This window comes from Microcaecilia unicolor, chromosome 1, assembly GCF_901765095.1.
Source record: "Microcaecilia unicolor chromosome 1, aMicUni1.1, whole genome shotgun sequence".
Taxonomy (NCBI): domain Eukaryota; kingdom Metazoa; phylum Chordata; class Amphibia; order Gymnophiona; family Siphonopidae; genus Microcaecilia; species Microcaecilia unicolor.
Window position 1 is genome coordinate 645,131,874 of NC_044031.1, and position 27,014 is coordinate 645,158,887.

Genomic DNA, 27,014 nt, shown 5'->3' on the forward strand with positions numbered 1-27,014 from the left:
AATGATCACTGACATTTCACTCAGGGTAAGATGTTACGCTGAAGATAGCATTCCTAGTTGCTAGTTGTTGGGCAAGGATTCTGTGTTAAACTCTTCTTAAGTTTTACAGAGACAGGGTTGTCCATTCAGATGGACAACCAGGGAGAAACAGCAGCAAGCGTTTTCATCCAGAAAATATTAATTAAAATCAAAAGAACAGACAGAGACAAATCAGCTTTCATATATATTTTTTTAATTCAACTAGTTAACACCTTAAAAAATCCTTTGTTCCCACCAAATCTCATTTACAGCAAGACAAAAAGTACCAAAAACAAAACAAAAATCTGTTGATTGGGCTCAGCAGAGAGGCAGAAAGGGAAAGGCTGGACTGTAGCTACTGTATGGGGAGCCGTTGAGGCACAAATATGTGTGGGGTGGGGATGCTGTGTACAAACCCACAAGCGAGAAGCAGTGTTGAGGGTACTACAGGTTCTGTGAAGGGCCTCCAATTCCTCCTTCGATTATAGCATTGCCTGTCTATTTAAAGGGGTGCTTTATGTGGTACTGGTAAATAAGAAATTTTAAAAATTACTACTGTGCAATGGTATACTGCACAACAGTAATAGTAAAACTTAGCTTAAAGTTCTTGCAAATACTGCCATATCACAACTTTGCACTTCTTTCTGTGTCCATACCCTTACAATTTTCTAATCCCCTGAGTTTACATTTCAAGTCCCACGTCACTGCAAAGCACGTGTATTCAGCCGTGCTTCACCAGTACTGCAAACTTGTCCATGCTTCACAAAGTCCACTTTGTACATTCATCAGATGTATTAGAATACATTAGGTCCAAGTTCATTTGCAGCTTTTGATGACCGGGAAAACTATTCCAGGCCCTCTAGGACCAGCATAAATAGCCCTGCATCAGAAATATCAAAAAGATATTAGTATAGCCCTATAATAAAGCAGCACAATGGTGCCCTGCTGGTCTCTAATTCTTAAGGGTTTACCTACCTTGGAGGAGATTCGAAGAGCTTCCCTTAATTAATTCTTTCCAAGAATGAAAATATGAAAGCAAAAGTAATTTTTTTTTCAAAACATGGACTTATCAAAATAGTTTTAAAGGATTAGTACTAGAAAAATATTACAGAATTCAATTTGCATTTACAATGTCTAATATAGCCCTCATTATCTCTGCAATTTAGTTCATTAGAACTGTCAGAGCATTGCTGTGTCAGTGCCTCATGCAGGCATAACAGGGGTCTAACCAAAAGAAATGATGCACATTTTTTAACAATAAAAAACAAAACAACAATTAAAACTTAAGAAATAAAATATCAAGACCAAAAGGGAAGGTTGGCCTAGGAATAAAAGACCAAATGAGGGAAAGACATGGAGCCAAGAAAGCAGCTGAAGAGCTGAGGAGTCTAGGCTTGGTTGCTGCCCTTTCTCCCAAACTACAGCCCATCCCAGACATATGTTTACTTCCCTCAGAAAGCATGCCAGCAGGAATCACGGCAACAAATCCTTCCACACTACAGACTATAGGAGCAAATAAAAGGGAGCTCTTTCACAGGCATGACAGCTCACAGGCTGTAGAAGCGCAAACTGCGGTCCATGCCTGTTGAAGCCACGAACTTGGCATGCTGTCCAAATGCCACTCCTGTTGTCAGGCCACTGTGTTCTGTGGAGAGAAGAGGAAGAGGTCAGGGGGAGGCCAAGTATGGCACTGGGTTCTCAGTGTTCACGTAGTTACGGAACAGATCGATTTACCTGTGAAATGAAGGACCTCTGTCCACTGTTTGCAGATGAAGACCTGGACATCGGTACCACCCAGGGCCAGGTAAGTACCACTCTGATCAAACGTTAGTGATTTCACCTGTGGAGACACGATAAGGAAAGGAATGCAGAAATAAGACTCTACTCAGCACCACAGGTAGCAGACTGAAAAAAGGCAATACTATACCAATTATAAGAGACCAAGCTTATTATATGTTAGTTAAATCTGTCAACATTTAGTTAACTAAAATGGTTAACAAAAATGTATTACACTGTAACAACCAATGCAAAACTGTTAGTAGAGGCAACAGCTGCTTTGACGTCTATCTCATTCACTGCCTGCACCTCTCAAGATACATACCATACTGCACGTAAGTATTCTAGATCATTCTGGCAATATTCACGCTCTTTCTAGCAATAAAACTGAAAAGTCCAAGAATAACTCAAAATGAACATACCACACACTGGGGACAAGAGGGTGGGAGTGAATGTGAGGCCAATAGTAGGAAAAAGGAGGTAATATACCCCTGTATAAGATTCTGGGTGAGACCTCATTTAGAATATTGTGCACAATTCTGGAGACCACACCTTCAAAAAGATATAAACAGGTTACTAAAATAATCCGCAGTCTTCATTATGAAGTATATGGGACCAGAATAAAAAATCTCAATATGTACAGTGGGGGAAATAAGTATTTGATCCCTTGCTGATTTTGTAAGTTTGCCCACTGACAAAGACATGAGCAGCCCATAATTGAAGGGTAGGTTATTGGTAACAGTGAGAGATAGCACATCACAAATTAAATCCGGAAAATCACATTGTGGAAAGTATATGAATTTATTTGCATTCTGCAGAGGGAAATAAGTATTTAATCCCTCTGGCAAACAAGACCTAATACTTGGTGGCAAAACCCTTGTTGGCAAGCACAGCGGTCAGACGTCTTCTGTAGTTGATGATGAGGTTTGCACACATGTCAGGAGGAATTTTGGTCCACTCCTCTTTGCAGATCATCTCTAAATCATTAAGAGTTCTGGGCTGTCGCTTGGCAACTCGCAGCTTCAGCTCCCTCCATAAGTTTTCAATGGGATTAAGGTCTGGTGACTGGCTAGGCCACTCCATGACCCTAATGTGCTTCTTCCTGAGCCACTCCTTTGTTGCCTTGGCTGTATGTTTTGGGTCATTGTCGTGCTGGAAGACCCAGCCACGACCCATTTTTAAGGCCCTGGCGGAGGGAAGGAGGTTGTCACTCAGAATTGTACGGTACATGGCCCCATCCATTCTCCCATTGATGCGGTGAAGTAGTCCTGTGCCCTTAGCAGAGAAACACCCCCAAAACATAACATTTCCACCTCCATGCTTGACAGTGGGGACGGTGTTCTTTGGGTCATAGGCAGCATTTCTCTTCCTCCAAACACGGCGAGTTGAGTTCATGCCAAAGAGCTCAATTTTTGTCTCATCTGACCACAGCACCTTCTCCCAATCACTCTCGGCATCATCCAGGTGTTCACTGGCAAACTTCAGACGGGCCGTCACATGTGCCTTCCGGAGCAGGGGGACCTTGCGGGCACTGCAGGATTGCAATCCGTTATGTCGTAATGTGTTACCAATGGTTTTCGTGGTGACAGTGGTCCCAGCTGCCTTGAGATCATTGACAAGTTCCCCCCTTGTAGTTGTAGGCTGATTTCTAACCTTCCTCATGATCAAGGATACCCCACGAGGTGAGATTTTGCATGGAGCCCCAGATCTTTGTCGATTGACAGTCATTTTGTACTTCTTCCATTTTCTTACTATGGCACCAACAGTTGTCTCCTTCTCGCCCAGCGTCTTACTGATGGTTTTGTAGCCCATTCCAGCCTTGTGCAGGTGTATGATCTTGTCCCTGACATCCTTAGACAGCTCCTTGCTCTTGGCCATTTTGTAGAGGTTAGAGTCTGACTGATTCACTGAGTCTGTGGACAGGTGTCTTTCATACAGGTGACCATTGCCGACAGCTGTCTGTCATGCAGGTAACGAGTTGATTTGGAGCATCTACCTGGTCTGTAGGGGCCAGATCTCTTACTGGTTGGTGGGGGATCAAATACTTATTTCCCTCTGCAGAATGCAAATAAATTCATATACTTTCCACAATGTGATTTTCCGGATTTAATTTGTGATGTGCTATCTCTCACTGTTACCAATAACCTACCCTTCAATTATGGGCTGCTCATGTCTTTGTCAGTGGGCAAACTTACAAAATCAGCAAGGGATCAAATACTTATTTCCCCCACTGTATACTTTGGAAGAAAGGTGGGAGGGAGGAGATGTGACAGAGACATTTAAATACCTATGTGGCATAAACGCACAAGAGGCAAGTCTCTTTCAATTGAAAGGAAACTCTGGAACGAGTGGACATAGGATGAAGGTGAAAGAGGACAAACTCAGAAGTAACCTGAGGAAACACTTCTTCACAGAGGTGTGAATTTGGTGGAAGTGGTGGAGAGGAAAATAGTATCTGAATTCAAGAGAAGTACATAGGATTTGTAAGGGACTGATAGGAAGAGTAGATGGCATGGATGGGCAGACTGGAAAGGCTATATGGTCTTTATCTGCCTATATTTTTCTCTGTTTCTAATAGTCAACCAGCTGTGTCTGGACAAAGTTGCCCGGCTAACTTTAGGACAGCTGTTTTGGTCAACCAGAGTTATCTGGGTATAACACTGGACAGGCTGTACTGAGTATCAGTGCTGACTGACCAAAGTTCAACCATGTCCTGGGAATGCCCCCAATGCCACCTCTTTTTGCCCAGATCAAATTTAGCTATTTAGTTGGGTGTGAAATTTCAAATGGCAAGATTTGTCCAGCTGATGCCCAAATGACAATTACCTGGACAAACTCAGGTAATAAGGGTAGGTGGCAGAGTGTGCAACACACCAAAGGGGGAGGGGAAAGGGTAATGTGGTTAAGCATACCACTCAAAGTTGTGGGGACAGGTGGTAAGGGAATGACCCACACCAGGGATTGAAGGAGAGGAAGGGAGGCAACACACTACGCACCAGGATGAGAGGTCACATGAAACACAGGAGGAAAATACAAATGTGAAAGGAATAAAGTGAGAAGAAGAGGAAAAACAGGAAAGCACATGAAACAGGAGAAAGCCAGATTCACCTCGAAGTTATCATCCAGCTGCAGGGTCTTGAAGTTCTTCAGTTTACGCAAGTCCCAGAGTTTAACAGAGGAGTCATCAGCAGCAGTAGCAAGGTAGTACCCATTTTCTGAGAAGGCGATGCTTGTGATGGGCCCAGAATGTCCTGGGAAATTCGCCACATTAGTGCGCTCCTGTGCAAGGAGAGAAGAAACCTTGAGAACCCATGAAGACGACTGCACTCCAAGCGGAAAGAGTCAAGAGGAACTTCCGTACAAGGCTTTGTCAGAGGACTCAGCACAGTGAATCAGAGAAAAACAATAACATAGTCAGTAGTAGGGTCCTGACTATATATGCTGTTATAGGTATTATGCATATTAAAATGATTTACCTGCATGTGAACAGATATTATGCAATGCTGAACATCTGCCAAAGATAAAATTAATTCTAATAGTCAACTGTATGGAGGTAATTTAATATACAGAAACGTCTTATAGATGTGTATAGCACTATATAACAGAGCACTACACTCATGCAAACATCTCCAAATATGGCCTACAAACGATCAGCCCAAGGATTTAGGGCTTCTTTTACAAAGCCGCGCTAGCGATTCCCATGCGTCAAATTAGAGCAAGCCCATAGAAATTGAGTGGGCTTCCTCTCATTTGTCGTGAATTGGTAGCACAGTTTTGTACAAGAAGTCCTTAGTGACCGAATCCTAAATCTGGGGGAGGGGGGAGGCATTCTGCATCATTGTAGTCCTGAACCTCAGTCAGATTCAGGTACTCCATCTTGGGGGGCGGGGGGGAAGACATGCTCTATTTCATGTACTTTGGGTAGCAGCTATAATTTAAAAAATATATATTATGATTAATGCTTATCTCCTAAAATCAGGCTGGCCCCTGTCCCCCAGGAGGTCAAAGCCCGAGGCATGTTATCATGAGATGCCAATTTACACTTGGTCGTGTTTTTCTAACACACCCCACCCTGGTGACTCCTACAAGGCAAACGTGTATCAGACTGCACTGGGGTCAGAGACAAAACCCCCCCCAAAACAAATCCATATCTCATAGGAGTAGATGACACAATGCAAGACATTTTCAGTTTTGCAAGCTCTTTCCTGTCTTGGCAGTGCCAAGCGCCTGGATTCGCGATTCCAATGTTTTCTATATTAATGCATCAGAATACAGTAAGGCTGTCACTAACTGTGCTACAGGACATCAGTTGTAAACACTATGGGAGTGTGGGCCTGATGGCCTCAAAATATTGATTTATTTTCTCTCTCTCTTTCTTTCTCCTGGGCTACTATTTTTGATAAATGAAGAAGTGATCTAAGGTTAGTGGTGCACTCTCTCAAGAGATTGTCTTCAAAAGAAAATGGGCGAGGGCATCTTTACCCTGGAAGTCATTCTGTGGGGTGTCCCAGGGTTCACTGCTTTCTGCACTGTTCTTCAATGTTTATTTTAGTCTGTTGGGTAAAGTGCCATTTGATTTAGCATATGTCTTATCATATGCTGATGATATATATATATATTTTTTTATAATGCCCATAATCCCCCACACCGGTATACACAGATAAGTGCCACCTAGCCACCAGTGTGAATAGCATAAATGTGTGAGACAGATGTATAAGCAACACATAGTTATTGTAAAGAACAGAGAAAATTATGTTCTACACATTAAGGAAGGGTGGGGGTTGAGTCTGTGATTAAAACAAACAGGAGCAGAGGTTCACCTTATGGGTGAAGTGAAATTGGCAGTGATAATTGTATGAGACTCTCCCCTGATAAACACGAAGGCGTTTTAGAGTTACTCCTAGTTAGTACTCTACTCTTTTTGTGATTTGTATGTAAGATAGTATTAGTTGAGCAGTGCCTCATTTATTTGACAGTATCTTAGAAATAAGCAGTGGATTTTCCCAAGTCCCAAGGACTTTCACTAACCACACCCTCTCCAAAAGACATTACACGATGTGATACCCGCAAGTGAGCCTTCTCCGGAGTAGCCCCCACACTCTGGAATGCACTGCCTGAAAGGCTGCGCTTAACACAAGACTATCTCTACTTCAGGAAGCAGGTGAAAGCTTGGCTCTTTAACCAGGCCTTTAATGGAAGAAGTAACTAACTTGTTAGTCTCACTCACACACACACAAGGAGTGACTCAGGCTGCATATACTGCAGCAGGACGTTTATCTACTCCTACCCTAGCTGAGATAACATTTAACCATTTCTCTGACCTCATGTGCAACTTTCTTTAAATCAATCACCTTACTTTCTAACTCTTCCTACTTTCTTACCTATCTATATGTTACATCTTTGCATTACCCTTCACTATCAATTAAAATGTTCTATTACGTATTGTGTTGACATTGTAAATAGTATATCATGCCATACTTTGTATTATTTTTGAATATTTTTACTGCTGTAATTGTCTACTGCTCATGTTTGATCTATTCTTACTGTACACCGCCTTGAGAGAATTCCTTCAAAAAGGCGGTAAATAAATCCTAATAAATAAATTAATTAATATTGGCTTATAGACCTTTCTTTTAGGAAATTACCCAAACCTTTTCTCTGGTTTGTTTTAAATTTACTACTTAGTAGCTTCATTGCGTGCCGCCTAGTCCTAGTATTTTTGCAAAAGGGTAAACAAGTAATTCAAGTCTACCTGCTCCACTCCAAGCACTAATTTATACACCTCTATACTATCTCCCCTTAGCCATTTCTTCTCCAAGCTGAAGAGCCCTAGCCGCTTTAGCCTTTCCTCACTGGGAAGTCATCCCATCCCCTTTTATTATTTTCATCACCCTTCTCTGTACCTTTTTAATTTCGCTATATCTTTTCTGAGATGCAGTGACCAAAACTGCACACAGTATTCGAGGTGAGGTCACACCATTCCTAACATTCAACTTGATTAGCCGCCGCTGCACACTCAGCAGAGGGTTTCAACGTATCATCAGCGATGACACCTAGATACGTTTCCTGGGCGGTGACTCCTAATGTGGAACCTTGTATCACATAGCTATGGTTTGGGTTCTTCTTCTACTTGGATATCGTGCTGCATGATTAGAAGACGCACACATTTGCTTTTAGTGGCAACATTGTTCCAAAAGGTCTTTTTCAAGACCAATCCTTTTTATTAACGACTGGAAACATCTGATATTGGAGATTTTATAACCTGTTTATTAAAGATTCCTGAAGCAGGCAATAGGCTGAAACACAGTACTGTGTCGGGTCTTAGATTAATGAACCTTCCAAAGCAACAAGACTTTTGTGCTGGTTTCTGGAGTCTGTGGTCATTATCCCACTCTTTTCTTGTGCCTGTTTTTCTCATGGGATCTTAGAGTTCTCCACCTAGGCGGATTGCTGCTGTTGGGTTCCTCTTTCCCACTTTGCACTTGCTCACATTAAACATCATCTGCCACTTGGATGCCCAGTCTCTTGCAATTTTTCACAATCCTCTTGCAATTTAACAACTTTGAATAACTTTGTGCCATCAGCAAATTTAAATTACCTCACTAGTTATTCCCATCTCTAGGGCATTTAAAAATATGTTAAAAAGCAGAGGTCTCAGCTGCTTCAAATGAACTGCTTATAGAATAATCTACCATCAGGGATTAGAAAAATTACAGATTATATGCAATTCCAACAAGCTATAAAAACATGGCTATTTCAAAAATATCAAATAACAACCTTTTCAGGTACATCAGAAGAAAACCTGCGAGTGAATCCGTGTGGGACCATCAGATCATGAAGGAGCAAAAGGGCACTCAGGGAGGACGAGGCAATAGAGGAGAAACTGAATGAATTCTTTGCTTTGGTCCTTAAAGAATAAGATGTAAGAGATCTACCTGTACCAAGGATGGTTTTCAAGGGTGATGCTGCGGAGGAACTGAAAGAAATCTCGGTGAACCTGGAAGACTTACTGAGCCAAATTTGAGTAGTAAAATCACCTGGACCGGATGACATGCATCCAAGGGAACTTAAAGAACTCAAACATAAAACTGATGATCTGCTGTTAGTGATCTATGTCGTTTAAGTTGTCCATAGTATCTGAAGACTGGAGGGTGGCCACTGTGACACCGATTTTTAAAAAGGGTTCCAGGAGTGATCCGTGAAATTACAGACCAGTAAGCTTGACATCAGTGTCAGGTAAAATAGTGGAAACTATTATAAAGAATAAAATTATGGAACACATAAACAAACATGGTTTAATGGGACAGAGTCAGCATGGTTTCAGCCAAGGGAAGTCTTGCCTCACCAATTTGCTTCAATTTTTTTGAAGGCATGAGTAAACATGTGGATACGGGTAAGCCGGTTGATGTAGTGCATCTAGATTTTCACAACGCTTTTGACAAAGTTCCTCAAGAGAGACTCCTGAGAAAATTAAAGAGATGTAGGTTAGGAGGCAATGTTCCGTTGTAGATTAGGAATTGGTTATTGGAAAGAAAACTGAGGGTAGGGTTAAATGGCCATTTCTCTCAATGGAGCACGGTGAATAGTGGAGTACTGCAGGGATTTGTACTGGGACCGGTGCTATTTAACATATTTATAAATGATTTGGAAATTGGGACGATGAGCGAGGTGATTACATTTACAGCTGGCACAAAACTATTCAATGTTGTTAAAACACATGCGGACTGTGAAAAATTACAGGAAGACCTTAGTAAATTGAAAGACTAGGCATCCAAATTTAATATGGACAAATGCAAAGTGATGTACATTGGAAAGAATAACCTAAACCACAGTTACCCGATGCTATGGTCCACTTTAAAGAGGCATATTTTCAAAGCACTTAGCCTTCCAAAGTTCCATAGGTTTCTATGGAACTTTGGAAGGCTAAGTGCTTTGAAAATATGCTTCTTTGGGAGTCAGGACCCAAGAAAAAGATCTAGGTATCAATTTAGACAATACGCTGAAATCTTAAGTCCAGTGTGCGGTGGTACCCAAAAAAGCTAACAGGATGCTAGAAATTATTAGGAAAGGGATGGTATTTTATGAAAGAACACCACTGGCTCCCCATAAAGTTTTGGATCATTCATAAGATTTTGACCATCACCTTCAAGGCCCTCCGTATTGCCACTCCACCGTAACTGGCAAGTCTCATTAACTTCCTACTGTCCTACAAGTGAACTCTGCTCTGCTTTTGACTCTCCATGCCATCTGTTCACGGTGCCTGACTTAACTCCACATGCTCTTCTGCATGTTTTTGTTTAGCTCCTTTTCTCTGGAATTCTTTACCTCTCACTTTAAAAGCTGAGCTCTTGCTCCCTCACTTCCGCTGTCTCCTTAAAGCCCATTTATTTTCCCAGGCATTTCCGTAAGCTCCTAATATCAGAATCATTTTCAGAAGGCAGGTAGTGGCAGGCTGTTAGATGTCTCTGTGCTCCCTTGCCCATTCTTCATCTATTCCCTTTGTTCTTTCTGCCTTATTCACTTCATCTCCTCTGTACTATTGAAATTGGCGTTCCTTTCCTTGTTTTTTTAAATTTTTGTAGTGTACACTGCTTTGATTTGTTATGAAAGACGGCATAGCAAGTGCCTGAATAAATAAGATCAAGAATATTATAATGCCTCTGCATCACTTCATGGTGCGACCTCACCTTGAGTACTGCATTCAGTTCTAGTCACCATATCTAAAAAAAAAAGATTAGAAACGGTTCAAAGAAGAGCGACCAAAATGATAAAGGGGATGGGACGCCTCCTGTATGAGGAAAGGCTAAAGAGGTTAGGACTCTTCAGCTTGGAAAAGAGACAGCTGAGGGGGGATATGATTGAGGTCTATAAAATCCTGAGTGGTGTAGAAGTGAATTGATTCTTCACTCTTTCAAAAAGTAAATACTAGGGGACAGTCAATGAAGTTACATGGAAATACTTTTAAAACAAATAGGAGGAAATATATTTTCACTCAACTAATAGTTAAGCTCTGGAACTCGCTGCCGGACGAGGACGATGTCGGATCCTCACATTGCCTCGGGGTCGGGTCCGACGATGGACGGTCCTGGGGTGGTCTCGAGACAGATGAAGACCCACTTGACACCTCACTGCTCCCAGCGTCAAAGGGTCTAGAAGCAGCCACGTTTACCGATGCTCCTGATACCGGTGTGATGCTCAACGTCAAAAAAAATCATTTCTGGTTGAGGTCTTGGGAAACCTGGGTCCTCTTCTTCATACGAAGACAGAGAACACAGTTAGCAGGGCTAAAGGTTGGGCCCAAGACATGGCAGACACCAGAAATGGGTGTTCTTTCCCGAGACAGTCCAATTGCACTGGGTACAGCACTTGAACTCACTGGGAATCTTCATGGACAGAAAAACTTTGTCGGCTAAATCAAACAACTTGATGGTGCCTGAAAAAAGGGGCAAGGCACGGAAAAAAAAGAAAAGGAAAGACCCGGACGAAGTCAGGGCCTAAAAACGGCCTGATGACAGCAGAAAAATAAGAACACTTAAACCCGAGCAAAATAAAACTAAGAAAAATAAAAGGATGGGTTTGAAAAAGGCCCAAATAAAGGAACCACAACAGAAGATAGAAAAAATAGCCGGAAGGCACTAAACAGCTCTCAAAAACAGGGCAAATGAGGAGAGGACAAAAAAAAAATGCACCATCTCCTCATGTGGAAAAAAGAGAAGCGAGGAGACCACATTCACGCGATGGGAAGAAGGCACTCACACTCCAAAAAGCTCTCTTTTTAGCTTTGGCAAAATGCTGGACTGGGCGATGTGAATCTACTACTACTTAACATTTCTAAAGCGCTACTAGGGTTACGCAGATCAGCATCACCCACTTCTGAGAAGATAGAAGCCTGTTTGTCCTCGGACAAGAGAGATTTACCCAATGAACGGAGTTCCAGGGGAGGAGTGTAGAGAGAGATAACAGAGGAGAGGTATTGAGGAGCTGCACAGTGAACTGTATGTGGAAATGGATAGGGAGTCAATGAAGTGACTTGAGAAGAGTGCTAATATGAGCACAGCGACACTGGCAGAATATAAGTCATGCAGCAGAATTTTAAATGTCACGAACGTACTTTAACGCAATACCACTTTATTTCTCATTACAACAATGAATTCTCTATACTTGATTGCTTAATCTACTCTATCACTTATGAATTTTAATGCAATACCACTTTGTATTTCTCATTCCGGAAATGAGAACAATGTAAGCCACATTGAGCCTGCAAATAGGTGGGAAAATGTGGGATACAAATGCAACAAATAAATGAATAAATAGATTGAAGGGGAGAGAGATGGCTTAGTGGGAGACCTGTGAGAAGCATGTTGCAGTAGTCTAAGCGAGAGGTGATAAAGAGTGTGGATAGGGTTTTGGTAGTGTGCTCAGAAAGGAAGGGATGAATTTTGGTGATGTTATAGAAAAAGAAACGACAGGTTTTACCAGTCTGTTGGATATGTGCAGAGAAAGAGAGCGAAGAGTCAAAGATAACTCCAAGGTTATGAGCTGATGAGACAGGGAGGATGAGAGTGATATCCACAGAGATATAGAAAGGGGGAAGAGGTGGGCTTAAGGTGAAAGATAAGTTCAGTCTTGGTCATGGTTAGTTTCAGATGGCGGTGAGACATCCAGGCAGCAATGTCAGACAGGCAGGCTGATACTTGGGCCTGGATTCGTGCTGAAATTTCTGGTGTAGAGAGATGGATCTGGGAGTCATTAGCATAAAGGTGATACTGAAAACCATGGGATAAGATCAGAGCAACAAGGGAAGAAGTATAAATGGAGAAAAGAAGAAGTCCCAAGACAGAGCACTGAGGAACACCAACTGATAGTGAGAAAGAAGTGGAGGAGGATCCACCAGAATACACACTAAAAGTGTGATGTAAAGATAAGAAGAAAACCAGGAAAGACCAGAGCCCTGAAATCCAAGTGAGGACTGCATATCAAGGCGTAGGTGGTGATCAACTGTGTCAAAAGCAGTAGATAGAGAAGGATGAGGATAGAATAGAAACCTTTGGATATGGCCCTGGGTGGATCGGGGTATGCTGTGATGATATGCAGATGGGCTGCAAGTCCTCCACAGCACCCAATGCCCTTCCAAATCCAAGTCCTGCTTCTGGAGTTTCCTACTCCACCAAGATGAGGTCTTGCATTGCCTGGTTTACAAGGGATGGCTTTGGTGGACTTATAAATACCCTCCAAAATCAAATTCCCTGATGCTCCTGCTTTCTGCACTTGAGGCTCAGGCATACTCAAGGCCTCCATGCCTGTGATATCATAGCTGAAAATTATTTTTTCCATAAAAGATGGGCCACCATAGGGTCATCCCCTTCAATGACAAGAAGCTTGATTTCCTTAATGGGTCCACTAGCAAAAATCTCTTGCCCAGTAAACTGACTGAACTCTACCAGTCAGACCCTACCCCTGATGCTATCGATTTGAGTCTCCTAGTCTTCCTGTACTTTCAATTGGGGTTCTTTTGGCCTGCAAGGGCAACTCTGAATCTCTCAGGCTGAATAGGAGCCTTGCGCCTGCTGTAATAAAAAGACCTTATGGAAAAGCAGTACAACCTCAAGCAAAAAAAACCCTTGGTCTGCATTAGAGAATGTGATCCCTTAGCAGTGCTCCCTAAAGAATCCTGCAATGGTATTGAGTGCCCAGTTAAGGTGCCCAGGTTTGGGGGGGGGGGGGGGGGGGGGAATGTGGCGATCTGTGCATCTGAGCAATATGGTGAGAATATGGACACGTCTCCTGCACTTTACCAAAGCCACACTCAGAAGTTCCTTCCTGAGCCGGTACGTCAAGCTCCATCTCTGGCCGTCTTCAAATCTAAGCTAAAAGCCCACCTTTTTGATGTTGCTTTTAACTCCTAACCCTTATTCACTTGTTCAGAACCCTTATTTTATCACCCTCACTTTAATATTCCCTTATCTCTTGTTTGTCATGTTTGTCTGTCCTAATTAGATTGTAAGCTCTGTTGAGCAGGGACTGTCTCTTCATGTTCAAGTGTACAGCGCTGCATATGTCTAGTAGCGCTATAGAAATGATAAGTAGTAGTAAGTTGATTCTGAGGAAGCGGCTGCTTACATTACAGGCAGCCTGTCTGCTTGCTTATTTATAAAATTTATATTCCATACCATCTACTATTCTAGGCAGATTACAAAGCCACATGCATGAATACAACTATAAAACCAAAATAAAATACGATATAATAAATCAATTACACATACAAACTTAGTCCTGCTTTACAAATTCTTTCAAAACTAGCACCAGAAAAATCTATATCCACAGGAGAAAAGGTTATACATCCAACATAACTATACCCAAATGCCTGCTGAAATAAAATTGCTTTTAAGACTTTTTGAACTCATTACTGGTTCTCAAAGACCACAAATACCTTCATTCTAGAATCTCTCCACACTCGTCCTTCCCTACACCCCTTCCCGTGCACTCCGCTCCATGGATAAATCCTTCTTATCTGTTCCCTTCTCCACTACTGCCAACTCCAGACTTCGCGCCTTCTGTCTCGCTGCACCCTACGCCTGGAATAAACTTCCTGAGCCCCTACGTCTTGCCCCATCCTTGGCCACCTTTAAATCTAGACTGAAAGCCCACCTCTTTAACATTGCTTTTGACTTGTAACCACTCGCCTCCACCTACCCTCCTCTCTTCCTTCCCGTTCACATTAATTGATTTGATTTGCTTACTTTATTTATTTATTTTTTGTCTATTAGATTGTAAGCTCTTTGAGCAGGGACTGTCTTTCTTTTATGTTTGTGCAGCGCTGCGTATGCCTTGTAGCGCTATAGAAATGCTAAATAGTAGTAGTAGTAGGGAACATATAGTCCTCGCTGAGGACAAGAGGGTTGGCAGAGATGTAAACTTGAGGAGATCACTACCGATATATTACCAATCAAAACCTTAAAAATCAGCATCAGAATCTTATAACGAATTCGAAATTCAACCAGTAATCAACATAAAGAAATCAATGTTGGAGTAATATAAAACCTTGAAAAACATGTGCTGATGAGTTCTGTGCTATTTGCAAGGACGTGTAAAAAAAAAAAAAAAGTATACATAGGAATAAACTATTACAATAACCAAAATAAGGGATGACATTACTTTGAATTACCATCCTAAGGGCTTCTTTTACAAAGCCGTGCTAGCAATTCCCGTGCAGCAAATGAAAGGAAGCCCATAGGAACTAAATGGGCTTCCTCTCATTTGCCGCACCAAGAATCGGCAGCACAGCTTTGTAAAAGAGGCCCTTAAATTACTAACAATTAGGTAATCCTTTAAACAACCTATTACTCTCAATTTTGAAAAGATTACTCCAATCATTTTCTGAACATAAGAACTGCCATATTGGGTCAGACCAATAGTCCATGTAGCTCAGTATCCTGCTTCCAACAGTAGCTAATTCAGGTCACAAGTACCTGACAGAATCCCAAATACTAGCAGGATTCATATTCATGTTACTGATTCCAGGTACAAGCAGTGGCTCCTGTTCATATCCATGTTGTTTTTAATTTTCCCTATAATAAATGAAGCGCCTTCATTTTTTTAAATTTCGCCTGGTTGTCTGTCTTGACTGTAACCTCCACAAAGCAGGAACCCTCTCTTATACATATCTGTTCAGCACTTCTATAGAGATAAACAGTAGTGGAAGGGACAGTAGTAAATATGGAAATATATACAAATGTATAAATATATGCCGTATTATTGCTACAGGATCTTAAAAAATCTGCTGCAAGAAATCAGAGCCATAATAAAGCTGGGCTATCTGCTCTCTCTTGGGTGCATCCTCACCTTCAAATCCCAAATCTTAATCTGTGAGTCCATGGTACCTGTTCCAAAAATGAGCCCATCAGGGTGAAACTGGGCACAGGTGAGAGCTGTAGAGACAGAGAGTCAGGTTAAGGCACACAGAAACGCAGAATATAGTCATCTGTTTCCCACTGTAGCAAGCAAACTCAACCACAGCTGCAATACAGCGAAGATACTTACCTGTAGCAGGTATCCTCAGAGGTCAGCAGGCTGATTATTCTCACAACTGGGTCGATGTCCGCGTCAGTCCGGGAACTGGCATTTGCCATAGCAAAAAGAAAAACTTTGCAGAGCCTTCTGGCCCGCGTGAAGCACGCACTGACTTCTCGCATGCTGCGCAAGCACGTATCTCAGTTAAGTCTAGAAGCATAAACAAATAAACAACTCCAAGGGGAGGTGGGTGGGATTGTGAGAATAATCAGCCTGCTGTCCTCGGAGAATACCTGCTACAGGTAAGTACCTTCGCTTTCTCTGAGGACAAGCAGGCTGAGTTGTTCTCACAACTGGGGTATCCAGCATCCAGGCTCACACAAAACAATAAACATTGGTTAATTAGGCCTCGCAATGGCGAGAATATAACGTAGATTAACCTGAAACTAAATACAACTAGCTGAGAGTGCAGCCTGGAACAGAATAAAATGGGTCTAGGTGGGTGGAGTTGGATTCTAAACCCCAGTTTCTGCAGCACCGACTGCCCAAACCGACTGTTGCGTCGGGTATCCTGCTCAAGGCACTAATGTGAAGTGAATGTGTGGACTGAAGACCACTTTGCAGCTTTGCAAATCTCTTCAATGGAGACTGACTTTAAGTGAACCACCAACGCAGCCATGGCTCTGACATTATGACCCGTGACATGGCCCTCCAGATTCAGCCCAGCTTGTGCATAAGTGAAGGATATGCAATTTGCTAGCCAATTGGAGATTGTGTGTTTTCCGATGGCGACTCCCCTCCTGTTGGGATCAAAAGCCACAAACAACTAGGCTTCGTTTGAAGGGCTTCGTCCACTCCACGTAAAAGGCCAATGCTCTCTTGCAGTCCAAGGTGTGCAAGCTGCTTTCGCCAGGGTGGGCATGAGGACGGGGAAGAAATGTTGACAAGACAATTGACTGGTTCAGATGGAACTCCGACACCACCTTCAGCAGGAACTTAGGATGCCTGCGGAGAACTACTCTGTTGTGATGAAACTTAGTATAAGGTGTATCCACTACTAGGGCCTGAAGCTCACTGACCCTATGAGCTGAAGTAACAGCCACCAAGAAAATGACCTTCCAGGTCAAGTACTTCAGATGGCAGGAATTCAGTGGCTCAAATGGAGCTTTAATCAACTGGGTGAGAACGACGTTGAGATCCCATGACAAAGGAGGAGGTTTGACAGGGGGCTTTGACAAAAGCAAACCTCTCATTAAGCGAACAACTAAAGGCTTACCCTCTACACGTCGATGATAAGCACTAATTGCACTGAGATGAACCGTTACAGAGTTGGTCTTGAGATCAGACTCTGACAAGTGCAGAAGGTATTCAAGCAGGGTCCGTAAAGAAAGAGGATCTAAGGCCTTGCTGTCACACCAGATGGCAAACCTCCTCCATTTAAAAGAGTAACACCTCTTCGTAGAATCTTGGAAGAAACCAAGACACAGGAGACACCTTCTGAAAGACCCAAGGGGGCGAATTCTAAGTTCTCAACATCCAGGCCGTGAGAGCCAGAGACTAGAGGTTGGGATGTAGAAGCGACCCCTTGTTCTGAGTGACGAGGGTTGGAAAACACTCCAATCTCCACGGTTTCTCGGAAGACAACTCCAGAAGAAGAGAGAACCAAATCTAACGCAACCAGAAAGGCACAATCAAGATTATAGTTCTGCGGTCCTGCTTGAGTTTCAGCAAAGTCTTCCCTACTAAAGGTATGGGAGGATACAAATACAGAAGGCCTGTTCCCCACTGTAGGAGAAAGGCGTCCGACGCTAGCCTGTCGTGTACCTGAAGCAAGGAACTGACGGACTTTGTGATTGATTTGAGTGGCAAAAAGATCTACCGAGGGGGTGCCCCATGCTTGGAAGATCTTGCCGGCAACGCCCATGTTAAGCGACCACTTGTGAGGTTGCATTACCTTGCTCAGCCTGTTGGCCAGACTGTTGTTTATGCCCGCCAGATAAGTGGCTTGGAGAAACATGCCTTGACGGCATGCCCAAATCCACATCTGAACGGCTTCTTGACACAGTGGGCGAGATCCAGTGCCCCCCTTCTTGTTGATATAGTACATTGCAACCTGATCGTCTGTTTGAATCAAGATAATTTGGTTGGACAGCCGATATCTGAAGGCCTTTAGAGCGTTCCAGATTGCTCAAAGCTCCAGGAGGTTGATCTGAAGACCAGTTTCCTGGATGGACCAAGCTCCCTGAGTGTGAAGCCCATCTACATGAGCGCCTGGTGGGCAATTCTGAATCATGGGAAGAAAGGTGCCCAAGGAAACCATCCTGAACTTTTCTCGAACTAGGAATTTGTTCAGGGCCCTTAGGTCTAGGATGGGACGCATCCCCGTTTTCTTTTGCACAAGGAAATACCTAGAATAGAATTTCAGCCCTTCTTCCCCTGGCGGAACGGGTTCGACCGCATGGGCCTGTAGAAGGGCGGAGAGTTCCTCTGCAAGTACCTGCCTGTGCTAGGAGCTGTATGAATGAGCTCCAAGTGGGCAATTTGGTGGTATGGATTACAGATTGAGTGTGTATCCTAACCAGACTATTTGAAGAACCCACTGGTCGGAGGTTTAGAGAGGCCACCCTTTGGTGAAAAAACATTAACCTCTCTCCAACCGGCAAGTCGTCCGGTAGAAACATGTTTACTGTGGCTATGCTTTGACAGAGCCAGTCAAGAGCCCGTCCCTTGCTTTTGCTGGGGAGCAGCAGAGGCCTTAGGCACACGCTGTTGACGAGAACGAGCGCGCTGAGGCTGAGTAGGCTGTTGGGACACCGGAGTGTACTTACGCCTAGGAAGCTTTAGCAGATGGTGGCCGGTGGGTGAGAGAAGCCATAGCATCATTGTGCTTCTTGATCTGGTTGACCAAGTCTTCCACCTTCTCTCCAAAAAAATTAATCCCCCGGTAAGGTACATCCGCCATCCTCTGCTGGACTGAATGGTCTAGGTCAGAGACACGCAGCCATGAGAGTCTGTGCATCACTATACCTTGAGCAGAGATTCTGGATGTCACATCAGAAGTGTCGTAAGCGCCCCTGGCCAGGAATTTACAACACACCTTCTGCTGCCTGACCACCTGGTGAAAAGGCATGGCGACTCCGAAGGGAGGGCATCAACCAAGGTAGACAGCAGCCTTACCAAGTTCCGCAAGTGAACGCTCGTGAACAGCTGGTAAGATTGGATACGGGCAGCGAGAATAGCGACCTCATACGTCTTCCTCCCAAAAGAATCCAAGGTCCTAGCTTCTCTGCCTGGGGGCGCAGAGGCATATTCTCTAGTACTCTTGGCTCTCTTGAGGGCGGAGTCCACCACCATGGAGTTTGTGGGGTAACTGAGACCTCATCAACCCAGGTTCACCGTGGATCCGATACTGGGAATCAGTCTTCTTAGGGATCACGGGAGCAGACAGAGGAAAAGACCAGTTTCGCATAAGGACTTCCCGGAGTACCTTAAACAAAGGAGCCGTTACAGCCTCCTTAGGTGGAGAGATGTAATCCAGGACCTCGAGCATCTCAGCCCTGGGCTCATCCTCCACTTCCATAGGGAATGGAATGGCCTCAGCCATTTCCCGTACAAACGATGAAAAGGATAAGCTATCAGGAGGAGACAGTCTCCTTTCAGGTGGAGGGGAAGGTTCAGAGCGAATCCCAAAATACTCATCGAAGAAAAAGTACCTGGGATCTTCCTCTAACTTCCACGAGTGCTCCTCCTCAGTATCGGAAAGCACTTCCCTAAGGGAACTCCGAGACTGAGCCTGCCTCAATGCCAAGGACCGACGTCCTCAATGGCGATGTCAAGGGTCCGATGCCCGCAGGGACTGCAGTGAAGCTTCCTCCACCGACGGTCTCTGGGGAGTTGACCTGGGTGGCAGCCGACACCGGAGCAGCAAGCGACACCAAGGTAGGGGACCTCACTGAAGGGACAGACGGAGCTGCAGAAGGCGGCACACCAGGCGCAAGCACCTCCTGATGCCGAAGCAGACTGGCGCAGCAGTCCTTCCAGAAGCTCTGGAAGGCCCGGATGCACTCGTTGAGAGCCGCCATCGGAGAAGGCTGGGGGGCCGGTAAAGCAGTTGGTGGCAGAACTGGTTGAGGCTCAGGAACCGGAACCGGACTGCTAAGAGGCCGACGCATCGGCACCTCCTGTATGGAAGGAAAGCGGTCCTTCTGGCACCAATGCTTCTCAGGTGCCGAATCCTTCGATGCCCCGGAGCTCCCGGCACCGTGTGTCGAGGGAGAATGGTGACGGTGCTTCTTAGCCTTAGCTCGATGCACGTCATCGGGGCTCCTCGGAGCCAACGTCAAATCCTCACGTCTCCTCGGGGTCGGGTCCGACGATACACAGTCCCAGGGGGCCTGTACAGCAGGAGGCCTTGAGATAGGTGGAGACCCACTCGATGCCTCACTGCTCCCAGCGTGTCGAGGCCTCTCAGCAGCCATGAGTACCTCTACTCCTGATGTCGATGTGTCCCTCGATGTCGACGCCAGTTCCGCAGACCTCGGATCCGATGCCAAAAGACCGGACCGAGCCCCAAAAAGGTTCTCTCTCTGGGCCTCTCACACGGCGGGCAAGAAGTCAGTTGGCGCATGCGCAGTGCGAGCGGCGCATGCGCAGTGCGAGCAGCACGCGCGCCAGAAGTCTCAAAGTTTTTCTTTTTGCTTTGGCAAATGCCGGTTCCCGGGCCGACGCAGACGTCGACCCAGTTTTGAGAACAACTCAGCCTGCTTGTCCTCAGAGAATTTACAATCCAAACGGCTAGAGATTTGGAATCGAATAGTCAAACTACAGGGATGGAGGAAGATGAGCTCCAGTATCTGTGAATGTAACAAGGAGATTGGACTTCTGCACACTCTGGCGGGAACAGAAAGCGAATGCTACATACCTGTAGAAGGTATTCTCCGAGGACAGCAAGCTGATTGTTCTCACTGATGGGTGACGTCCACGGCAGCCCCTCCAATCGGAATCTTCACTAGCAAAGGCCTTTGCTAGCCCTTGCGCGCCCCTCTTCCCGCCCGAACCGGCTCGTGTTTGTCAGTCCCGTATATAGCAAGACAAAGACAAGGGAAGACACAACTCCAAAGGGGAGGAGGGCAGGAATGTGAGAACAATCAGCCTGCTGTCCTCGGAGAATACCTTCTACAGGTATGTAGCATTCGCTTTCTCCGAGGACAAGCAGGCTGCTTGTTCTCACTGATGGGGTATCCCTAGCCCCCAGGCTCACTCAAAACAACAAACATGGTCAATTGGGCCTCGCAACGGCGAGGACATAACTGAGATTGACCTAACAACTTATCCAACTAACTGAGAGTGTAGCCTGGAACAGAATAAACATGGGCCTAGGGGGGTGGAGTTGGATTCTAAACCCCGAACAGATTATGAAGCACTGACTGCCCGAACCGACTGTCGCGTCGGGTATCCTGCTGCAGGCAGTAATGAGATGTGAATGTGTGGACAGATGACCACGTCACAGCCTTGCAAATCTCTTCAATAGTGGCTGACTTCAAGTGGGCCACAGACGCTGCCATGGCTCTAACATTATGAGCCGTGACATGACCCTCAAGAGCCAGCCCAGCCTGGGCGTAAGTGAAGGAAATGCAATCTGCTAGCCAATTGGAAATGGTGTGTTTCCCCACAGCTACTCCCCTCCTGTTGGGATCAAAAGAAACAAACAATTGGGCGGACTGTCTGTTGGGCTGTGTCCGCTCCAGATAGAAGACCAATGCTCTTTTGCAGTCCATTGTGTGCAGCTGACGTTCAGCAGGGCAGGAATGCGGACGGGGAAAGAATGTTGGCAAGACAATTGACTGGTTCAGATGGAACTCCGACACTACCTTCGGCAAGAACTTAGGGTGAGTGCGGAGGACTACTCTATTATGATGAAATCTGGTGTAAGGGGCCTGGGCTACCAGGGCCTGAAGCTCACTGACTCTACGAGCTGAAGTAACTGCCACCAAGAAAATGACCTTCCAGGTCAAGTACTTCAGATGGCAGGAGTTCAGTGGCTCAAAAGGAGGTTTCATCAGCTGGGTGAGAACGACTTTGAGATCCCATGACACTGTAGGAGGTTTGACGGGGGGCTTTGACAAAAGCAAACCTCTCATGAAGCGAACAACTAAAGGCTGTCCTGAGATCGGCTTACCTTCCACACGGTAATGGTATGCACTGATTGCGCTAAGGTGAACCCTCACAGAGTTGGTCTTGAGACCAGACTCAGACAAGTGCAGAAGGTATTCAAGCAGGGTCTGTGTAGAACAGGAGCGAGGATCTAAGGCCTTGCTGTCACACCAGACGGCAAACCTCCTCCATAAAAAGAAGTAACTCCTCTTAGTGGAATCTTTTCTGGAAGCAAGCAAGACACGGGAGACACCCTCCGACAGACCCAAAGAGGCAAAGTCTACGCTCTCAACATCCAGGCCGTGAGAGCCAGAGACTGGAGGTTGGGATGCAGAAGCGCCCCTTCGTCCTGTGTGATGAGGGTCGGAAAACACTCCAATCTCCACGGTTCTTCGGATAACAACTCCAGAAGGAGAGGGAACCAGATCTGACACGGCCAAAAGGGAGCAATCAGAATCATGGTGCCTCGGTCTTGCTTGAGTTTCAACAAAGTCTTCCCCACTAGAGGTATGGGAGGATAAGCATATAGCAGGCCTTCCCCCCAATCCAGGAGGAAGGCATCCGATGCCAGTCGGCCGTGGGCCTGAAGTCTGGAACAGAACTGAGGGACCTTGTGGTTGGCTCGAGATGCAAAGAGATCTTCCAAGGGGGTGCCCCACACTTGGAAGATCCAGTGCACTACTCTGGAGTTGAGCGACCACTCGTGAGGTTGCATAATCCTGCTCAATCTGTCGGCCAGACTGTTGTTTACGCCTGCCAGATATGTGGCTTGGAAAAACATGCCGTAACGGCGAGCCCACAGCCACATGCTGACGGCTTCCTGACACAGGGGGCGAGATCCGGTGCCCCCCTGCTTGTTGATGTAATACATGGCAACCTGGTTGTCTGTCTGAATTTGGATAATTTGGTGGGACAGCCGATCTCTGAAAGCCTTCAGAGCATTCCAGACCGCTCGTAACTCCAGGAGATTGATCTGCAGATCGCGTTCCTGGAGGGACCAGCTTCCCTGGGTGTGAAGTCCATCGACATGAGCTCCCCACCCCAGGAGAGACGCATCCGTAGTCAGCACTTTTTGTGGCTGAGGAATTTGGAAAGGGCGTCCCAGAGTCAAATTGGACCAAATCGTCCACCAGTACAGGGATTTGAGAAAACTCGTGGACAGGTGGATCACGTCCTCTAGATCCCCAGCAGCCTGAAACCACTGGGAAGCTAGGGTCCATTGAGCAAATCGCATGTGAAGACGAGCCATGGGAGTCACATGAACTGTGGAGGCCATGTGGCCAAGCAATCTCAACATCTGCCGAGCTGTGATCTGCTGGGATGCTCGTACCCGGGAGACGAGGGACAGCAGATTGTTGGCCCTTGTCTCCGGAAGATAGGCACGAGCCGTCCGAGAATCCAGCAGAGCTCCTATGAATTCGAGTCTCTGTACTGGGAGAAGATGGGACTTTGGATAATTTATCACAAACCCCAGTAGCTCCAGGAGTCGAATAGTCATCTGCATGGACTGTAGAGCTCCTGCCTTGGAATTGTTCTTCACCAGCCAATCGTCGAGATAAGGGAACACGTGCACTCCCAGCCTGCGAAGTGCTGCTGCTACTACAGCCAGGCACTTCGTGAACACCCTGGGCGCAGAGGCGAGCCCAAAGGGTAGCACACAGTACTGGAAGTGACGTGTGCCCAGCCGAAATCGCAGATACTGCCTGTGAGCTGGCAATATCGGGATGTGCGTGTAGGCGTCCTTCAAGTCCAGAGAGCATAGCCAATCGTTTTCCTGAATCATGGGAAGAAGGGTGCCCAGGGAAAGCATCCTGAACTTTTCCTTGACCAGATATTTGTTCAGGGCCCTTAGGTCTAGGATGGGACGCATCCCCCCTGTTTTCTTTTCCACAAGAAAGTACCTGGAATAGAATCCCAGCCCTTCTTGGCGCTGAGAAGGGCGGAGAGTTCCTCTGCAAGTACCTGCTTGTGCTGGAAGCTGTAGGACTGGGCTCCCGGTGGGCAATTTGGAGGCTTCGAGGCCAAATTGAGGGCGTACCCTTTGCCGGACTATTTGAAGAACCCAACGGTCGGAGGTTATAAGAGGCCACCTTTGGTGAAAAACTTTCAACCTCCCCTCGACCGGCAGATCACCCGGCACGGACACGTTGATGGCGGCTATGCTCTGCTGGAGCCAGTCAAAAGCTCGTCCCCTGCTTTTGCTGGGGAGCCGTGGGGCCTTGCTGAGGCGCACGCTGCTGACGAGAGCGAGCGCGCTGGGGCTTAGCCTGGGCCGCAGGCTGGCGAGAGGGAGGATTGTACCTACGCTTACCAGAAGAGTAGGGAACAGCCCTCCTTCCCCCATAAAAACGTCTACCTGAGGAGGTAGATGCTGAAGGCTGCCGGCGGGAGAATTTGTCGAAAGCGTTATCCCGCTGGTGGAGCTGTTCTACCACCTGTTCGACCTTTTCTCCAAAAATGTTGTCCGCTCGGCAAGGGGAGTCCGCAATCCGCTGCTGGATCCTATTCTCCAGGTCGGAGGCACGCAGCTATGAGAGTCTGCGCATCACCACACCTTGAGCAGCGGCCCTGGACGCAACATCAAAGGTATCATATATCCCTCTGGCCAGGAATTTTCTGCACGCCTTCAGCTGCCTTACCACCTCCTGAAACGGCTTGGCTTGCTCAGAAGGGAGCTTGTCCACCAAGTCCGCCAACTGTCGCACATTGTTCCGCATATGGATGCTCGTGTAGAGCTGGTAGGACTGAATCTTGGCCACGAGCATAGAGGAATGATAGGTCTTCCTCCCAAAGGAGTCTAAAGTTCTGGAGTCTCTGCCCGGGGGCGCCGAAGCATGCTCTCTAGAACTCTTAGCCTTCTTTAGGGCCAGGTCCACCACACCAGAGTCGTGAGGCAACTGAGTGCGCATCAGCTCTGGGTCCCCATGGATCCGATACTGGGATTCGATCTTCTTGGGAATGTGGGGATTAGTTAATAGCTTGGTCCAGTTCGCCAGCAATGTCTTTTTTAGGACATGATGCATGGGTACTGTGGACGCTTCCTTAGGTGGAGAAGGATAGTCCAAGAGCTCAAACATCTCAGCCCTGGGCTCATCCTCCACGAACACCGGGAAGGGGATGGCTGTAGACATCTCCCGGACAAAGGCCGCGAAAGACAGACTCTCGGGAGGAGAAATCTGCCTTTCAGGGGAGGGAGTGGGGTCAGAAGGAAGGCCATCAGACTCCTCGTCAGAGAAATATCTGATGTCCTCCTCCTCCTCCCACGAGGCCTCACCATCAGTATCAGACACAAGTTCACGAACCTGCGTCTGAAGCCGTGCCCGACTCGACTCCGTGGAAACACGGCCACGGTAGGAGCGTCGAGAGGTGGACTCCCTCGCCAGCACCGGCAAAGCTCCCTCCGCCGACGTCGTCGGGGAGTCTGCCTGGGAGGCGGCCGTAGTGGTACCGATACCGGAGACCTCACCTCGGGCAAGGGGCCAGCCGTCGCCTCACTCGACGGTACCGGTGGCACAAGCACCCCCGGTACCGGAGGAGAAGGGCGCAACAGCTCTCCCAGAATCTCTGGAAGAACGGCCCGGAGACTCTCGTGCAGAGCGGCTGTGGAGAAAGACTGAGAAGCCGATGCAGGCGTCGAGGTCAGAGTCTGTTCCGGGCGTGGAGGCGGTTCCGGGCTGTCCAAGGGGGAGCGCATCGACACCTCCTGAATAGAGGGTGAGCGGTCCTCCCGATGCCGATGCCTACTGGGTGCCGACTCCCTCGGCGACCCAGGGCTCTCGGTACTGAGACGGGAAGGAGACCGGTGTCGATGCTTCTTCGACTTCCTTCGAGCAAAGCATGTCACCGGAGCTTCCCGGTACCGACGAGGAGGACGTAGAATCCAACCGTCGCTTCCTCGGGGCCGAGGCCGAAGAAGGTCGATCTCGGGGGGGGGGGGGGGGGGGGGGGGGCTGTACCGCAGGAGCCCTCAGGGCAGGAGGAGACCCACCCGAAGGCTCACCGCCACCAGCAGGGGAATGGACAGCCCTCACCTGCACTCCAGACGAAGCACCACCATCCGACGACATCAGCAATAGCGGAGGTCCCGGTACCACCAATGTCGACGCAGCCTTCCGATGTCTCGGTACCGACGATGCAGGAGGTAGAAGCCTCGATGCAGTCGATGCCGATGCAGAGGTCGAAGACTTCGATGCTGTCGACGTCGGTGCACTCGACGAGTCCCGTGCTGTTGTCGTTGAAGAGCCCGAGAACAACACGTTCCACTGGGCCAATCTCGCTACCTGAGTCCTCTTTTTCAAAAGAGCACAAAGACTACAGGCCTGCGGGCGGTGCCCAGCCCCCAGACACTGAAGACACGAAGCGTGCCTATCAGTGAGCGAGATTACCCGGGCGCACTGGGTGCACTTCTTGAAGCCGCTAGAAGACTTCGATGACATGGGCGGAAAAATCACGCCGGCGAAATCAAAATTCGCGATCATGACGAAAGGCACCAAAAGGAAGGGAGAAAAAAACCCGTACCGAGGCCAAATAGGCCGTTCCCGAAAGCGAAAGGAAACTTACGCGGGGAAAAAACTGGAAACACGGGAAAGGGGTAAAGACCTGAACGGTCTCTCTTTTTTTTTTTTGTTAAAGCGAAAATCGCGAAGACGCGCGAGGTCAACTTGAGGGGCACGAAACGGCGGCAAAACACGACCGTCCCGAGCGCGGACAAAAGAAGACTGACGAACACGAGCCGGTTCGGGCGGGAAGACGGTCGCGCATGCCTGGTGCGCATGGGCGCACGAGGGCTAGCAAAGGCCTTTGCTAGTGAAGATTCCGATTGGAGGGGCTGCCGTGGACGTCACCCATCAGTGAGAACAAGCAGCCTGCTTGTCCTCGGAGAATCCTTAAATACTCAAAAAATGGTTTCTTTGAAGCAGGAGATAGATCTGGTAGAAGGAAATATGGGAGGCAGGAGATAGATCTGGTAGAAGGAAATATGGGAGGTAAATGAAAAACTAATTCCAAGAGAAATCTCCCTCTAGGTCACTTAGGTTCTGTGTTTAACTTGCTTTCCT

At 46.7% G+C, this 27,014-nt stretch overlaps 1 protein-coding gene across 1 annotated transcript in view; it reads right to left on the reverse strand.

Moving 5' to 3' along the window:
- Window positions 1–215: 215 nt before the first annotated feature.
- Window positions 216–27,014, reverse strand: part of PRPF19 (pre-mRNA processing factor 19) — a 61,212-nt gene continuing 34,413 nt past the window's right edge. Inside the window, exons 13-16 of the mRNA XM_030222169.1 lie at window positions 15,637–15,722; window positions 4,903–5,073; window positions 1,753–1,858; window positions 216–1,663 (exon numbers count right to left, since the gene is read on the reverse strand). Coding sequence (XP_030078029.1) covers window positions 1,566–1,663; window positions 1,753–1,858; window positions 4,903–5,073; window positions 15,637–15,722 — 461 coding nt within the window. The 3' untranslated portion in view covers window positions 216–1,565. The remainder of the gene's footprint in view (window positions 1,664–1,752; window positions 1,859–4,902; window positions 5,074–15,636; window positions 15,723–27,014) is intronic.